We start from the raw sequence: 5,843 nt of genomic DNA on the forward strand, positions 1-5,843 counted from the left end.
AGGAGCCTCTCACCAAATATAGCATTCCAGCCTCTGGCGGTCTTCAAGGTCTCTGTTGCCATAGGCACTCCAAATCTATGCAGAATCTTCTGCACCAGAAATGCAAAAGGCAATTCAGCCTTCTTTGACTTGGCTGCCTTCCACATCAGTATGCATATGTAATGCCTCCAGTTCACCTGCTGACTGTGAAGGAGGGCCCACAGGATGACAAAGTCCCCTTCCAGCACCTTTGAGTGATTATGCGGGCGCTGGAAAATAATATGTGTCACCACATAATGAAGAATGCGAGCAGAAACTGACAAGTTGCTAACAGGATAATGAGCAAAATGACCGGGCTCAGCGTCTGCCCTCCTAGTCTCTGTAACAATGGTCTCCCGGTTATAATCACCAAATATATGATGGCTGTCTCCATCATATAGTGCTGCTCCTGTGACACCATCAAAATCGAACCCCAGTAGCTCCGTCCAGATAGGAGCAGTCATGATGATATCAATCCCGCAGACACGGGAAGTCAGCTCGCCTTGCGAGTAGCCAAGGTTCTGGTAGAAGGCTCTTACCATAACCTCCGAGTATGGGCACCGCATCTCCGCCAGGTGAAGTAAATGTGTCTGCTCAAGAAGCGGCACAATGTCAAAACGCTCTAGGTTGAAGAATGCCGAATCCAGTGATTTCGGTTCGCAGATCTTCCGGGTCATGAAAAACTTCACGAACTTCTCGTGTGAAGGTATGTCATCCTCAAACAAATATCCGAACGTCAAGTCTGGAGCCTGACTCGAAGCAGCCTGGGGCTGAGAGGATGACGACCCATCGTGACGACTCTTGGTTCTTCTCTCGGAATGGGTCACTGGCAGCTTTGAAACGCGTCGAGAGGTCATTGTGTCACACTATTAAACTGAAAAAATAACCAAAATCAGAAATTAGATACATGTTAGGGTTAGGGTTAGGGTTAGGGTTAGGGTTAGATTCAGGGTTAGGGTTAGGGTTAGGGTAAGCGTATGACATACAAATTGATAAAATAATTCGGACAGAATCAAATGATATAAACGAAAATACAATGAATCAGAACAGAAATCATAACATAATTGAAAAAACTGAAAAAAAAATGCACCTTTGATCGATTTCAATCGGTAGAAGGCAGAGAGGTTGCAAGGTCCGCGAATGATGATCACAAACAAGACGAATTAGTGCAAGATTATGCCTGAAATCGCTCAAGATGACACTCCTCCAGCAGCTCTACTCGGGTACCCCTTTTGTGGGTTTTCGAAATGGGGTTGCTGGGGTATTTTAAAACCCTACCGTCGATGTTTACCCGGGTACACTGCTCCTTACCCGGGTAAATAATTCAAACATTTTCCCAGATTCAAGAACTCTACCCGGGTACACCCCTACATACTCGGGTAGATAAAAAGTTTCAAAATTTACCCGGGTAGGTAATGGTGTACCCGGGTAGGCTTCGTGGTCAACGGTCAAACAGGGGCAGATTGGTGTTATGTTTGTTGGGAGGGTAAATTTTCGAAATAGTTTTGAATGAAGGGCAATTTGGTAATTAATTATTAATTAAGGGGCATAAGGGTCAAAAAGCCGTGGTATTATTATTAGTAAACTAACAAGGTAATGATTTTCATGTTTTGAACTAAGGTGCTATGAAACACGGACTCGTTAATTTTGGAGAAAAATGAGTGTCGGACACGTGTCCGACACGGACACGTTCTGACACGTTTGGACACGCGTCCGACACGCGGTCAACTTTTTAGGACACGTTGACTAGTGGGACACGCGAATTTGACCGAATCCGACACGCGGTCAACGTATGTGGACACGTTTTGGGACACGTTTGGACATTTTTTTTTTTTGTAAAAAAGAAATAAAATTATAATTAAAAAAATAAAAAATATTTAATAAAAATCAAAAACTCTGAAACCTATCCTCTCGTGTTCGTTCACGCTGGTCCTTCTCTTCTCGTCGTCGGTCGTCAAGCGGAGGTTCTCTTACAGCGGAGGAAGAGTACGGGTTCTGCAACCATGGTTCCCTCGCGATACCCTGCGATGAGTCTCTCTTTGAAGAGCTTCTTCGGGTTATGACCCGACCCGAACCTTGCATCTCCACCTTCGAAGATATCACAAGGTAGCACAACACAGGACAGGCTTGGATCGGCCTTTTCTGTTAAATAGGATATCATCAGTGCTTTCTCGTTCCCATCCAACTAACACAGGCTCAGTATTTCTATTTGGTTTCTGGTAAGAAAACTAGAATCTTCAACGAAAGGAAATTACCATGGCAAGCAACCCTTCAAAAGGCAGTGGCGTGTTTTGGAATACGAGTCCTAACTGACAACACGCCAAAGTTGAACATTTATAATATATTATTTCTCGTTGTAAGATATGCATAGCAAAACAGAATCAAAAGTCTTTATAATAGATTATGATTCACCGTCAACATTTATAATATATTATTTCTCGTGTTCCACGCAAAAAATAATCATTTATTAAGAACAAATATTTTATTTTAACAATATATAAATAATAATTTAGTAGATAGCCAAACAATTGTTGAGTTTGTTTTAGAAAAATTAGTTATTGGTGAAAACGATGATTAAAAATAAAAAAAGAGTCATGTTTTATTGCACAGCAAACTCTTATCCAGGTAGACTCCTTACTTTAGTAAATTATAATCTTAAATATTAGTAAATTATATTATATATATTAAAAATATTATTTAATATCAAAACGTGTCCCAACGTGTCGAAATTTAACATTTTTTAGAATTAACGTGTCGGAGTGTCGTGTCGTGTCGTGTCCCGTGTCTCGTGTCCGTGTCCATGCATCATTGCTAAGGTGGCATCCACCGGGTCAAAAGAACTGCCTCCCTATCCTTCCATTCCATGTAGTGTTTTGAATCAAATAAAACTCAATGCTGCTCGATTCGTTTAATCGTATTTATTTTAAAAAAAAAATACAACAAATTTTCAAAATATACAAGTGTGAAGATTTCTGTTATTTTTTTTTTTTAAAGACTGAGCACAAAAGTTAAAAAAAAAATAAAAATTGACTTGTTATTGATATTAAATTTAAGGGTTTTATTTTTCTCATGTTGTCTCATGCAACACACAAAAAAGTGGGTGAGATCCACTAAAAGAGAGAGATAAAATAAAAAAGTGGATCTCATTTACATTTTTGTGTATTGCATGAGACAATTTGTCACATACAACATGAGAAAAATAAAATCCTAAAATTAACTGTATATTATATTTATAAATTTTTTGTTTACAAATTCTTACCAACTATACTATGTACTCTAGGGAGTACACACTTAAAATATTTTTAAGTGTGTACTCCTCGGAGTACATAGTATACTTTGTAAGAATTTGTAAATTTTTGTTTAAGTGTGTACTCTCAATAATATGTAGTGTAATTGGTAAGAGTTTGTAAACAAAAAATTTGTAAATATAAGATATCACGTTATATATACTTAAAAAATGTGACTCAAGCCAAAAAAAAAAAAAAAAAAAAAAAGTTGAGCTAAACTTGAAAATCTAATAAATGTCAATGTTCAAGTAGCAAAAAAAGCATTTGCGGAAAGAAATAACCTTAATACCTCAAATAAAAATTAATCTCGCATTTAAAAGGAGTGACAAATCGTTATTAAAAAAAAAGGACAAAAACGGAGGAGTTACCTATAAATATATATAGAATTCATATCAACACTTTGACATATATCCATAACAATCTAACATGTGTGCAGATATACAAAACACAGTTTTTGTTTAGCTAGATCTTCTACCAAAAGAAAAAGAGAAAATATGAAAGGAAGAACAAACAATGAATACATACACGAATTTGTTAGATACATGGACGAATTGAGCTTTGGGCCTTAACCCGGGTCTCAAGATTGACTTAACTTTTAAAAAATTGGGTTTACAGGTTTAGTCTTACGCTATTTTACTCAAAAATTTTATCTGGGCCTGGGCTCACAATATTGGGCTAGGCAAGTCCCAAAGCAATTTAAACAGCCAACAGAACTAATTAGTGTATGCCGTTTCGAACTTGTGAAATTTTTCGCATAGAATTGCACTTGAAGTTCTGATGAGTTACTTAGGTCATATGCATAAATCAAATGTCGACTTCCCCTGAATTAGATCAATTTCAGTTTGCACTTACGTGTACATCTCATAAGATATACATGAATTAGCTCTGTATAAAGAACAAGATATATACTTCACACAATTTCACTGACCAAACTTCTTAATTTCCATGTCCTTCTGCATGTGTCTTCTGCCTTCTAATATGGTTGTCCCTTTTGATCTCAATCTCATATTTGTTTGATGGGGTCACTACTCATTTTCTCCACCAAGGATATGATAGCTATGGTTCTCTTGTTTGTGACAGTGATATTGATTAGTCTTTCTGGGGTTTCCACGAGTGCTGTTTACAGGGTGGGAGATTCTGCTGGGTGGACTATCATAGGCCACCCTGATTACAGAAAGTGGGCTTCTACCAAGAGGTTCCATGTTGGCGATACTCTCGGTGTGTGCGTCACTTTATAGTTTACACACCTTCTTCCTCATTTTATTTTATTTTTTCATTTCCTTATTCCTTAAATTTTGTTTTAATGAATTCTGTCACATCCATATGCCATTCACTTGTTGCATCTAAATCATGAATATATTCCAAATTTATAAATTATGAGGTGTATATATCTTATATGCATCATCATAAGATCTCGCAAGTAATCATTATGTAAAAACCAATTCAATCCAAAATTTTAAGGTGTTGGGTGGGGGTTTTTTAATTGGTTCATTTATTCTTTATATGGTATCACATAGACTCGTGTTCCGAATTCGATTCTCATCGCCCTCTATTTTTTTTGTGGAATTTCTTAGCACAAGTAAGCTAAGCTTGATGCATTATTCATATTTGAAGTTCAATGGGCTTTCTTGTAAGGGGACGTGTTAGAGTATAATATAAATCATTAAAATGGCCCTCATCTAACAACTTAAATTTTTGGGATGAATTAATTTTTTACAAATTACTCTCAACGTTGACACCAGTTCAATATATTTGTGAATATATATCCAAAGGTGAGAAAAAAAAAAGGAAAGTAACATTGATATATAGTAATATTTAAAATATACTCAATCAGTATTTTGTTCCAGTTCATTAATTAATAATAACATTTGAGTATAAACATGCAGTGTTCTATTACCACAAGCAATACCATGACGTGATGGAAGTGAGCCACCATGACTACATTCACTGCAACATAAACTCTGCGAAGGCTTTCTACCACTCTGGTTCAGATTCAATCACCCTCACCAAGCCAGGGAACTTTTACTTCATTTGTAGCAACGCTGGCCACTGTTTAGCTGGACAGAAACTTCACATTAAGGTCCATCATACTCGACATCCATCAAGCAGTGATACTGATGAGGCATTCCCATGAGTGTCACTTTCACCTATTGTTATGGCAATTGCGGATCCAGGCCCAAGTAGCAATGGTGCTGCATTTCTCAGAGTTCCCTGCTACACCATTACATTTGTTCTTGCATTGTGCACTTGTTTTTCCCTTAGATAAATGACAGACATATATTTACATCCCAACCCTGTTACTTTGTTGTTCTCAATTGTATGAACACATATTTGTTTTCACTTTTCTGTTTTCTCGTCCCAAAAGTTGTGTACCATGGTCAGGGTTCCAAATTTTTAAGTTATTAATATGTATGATTATCTAATTATAATTAATATCTGCTTCAATACGTATCTGTTGTTCCACATGATAGATACTATTAATTTCTAATAATTAATTGGCTGTCCGAATCAACATAATTGCTGGTATGGCACCAATTA

General features: G+C 36.9%; 1 protein-coding gene across 1 annotated transcript; it reads left to right on the top strand.

The window, feature by feature from the left end:
• The first annotated feature begins 4,354 nt into the window (after positions 1–4,354).
• On the top strand, positions 4,355–5,439 carry LOC133302388 (mavicyanin-like). The gene is made up of 2 exons (XM_061502160.1): positions 4,355–4,523; positions 5,192–5,439. Exons 1-2 carry the CDS (start codon positions 4,355–4,357, stop codon positions 5,437–5,439), a joined length of 417 nt encoding a protein of 138 aa, XP_061358144.1.
• The last annotated feature ends 404 nt before the right edge of the window (positions 5,440–5,843 follow it).

Source organism: Gastrolobium bilobum, unplaced genomic scaffold (assembly GCF_033153095.1).
Source record: "Gastrolobium bilobum isolate Gb01-03AN ecotype WA unplaced genomic scaffold, APGP_CSIRO_Gbil_v1 utg528, whole genome shotgun sequence".
NCBI classification, from domain to species: domain Eukaryota; kingdom Viridiplantae; phylum Streptophyta; class Magnoliopsida; order Fabales; family Fabaceae; genus Gastrolobium; species Gastrolobium bilobum.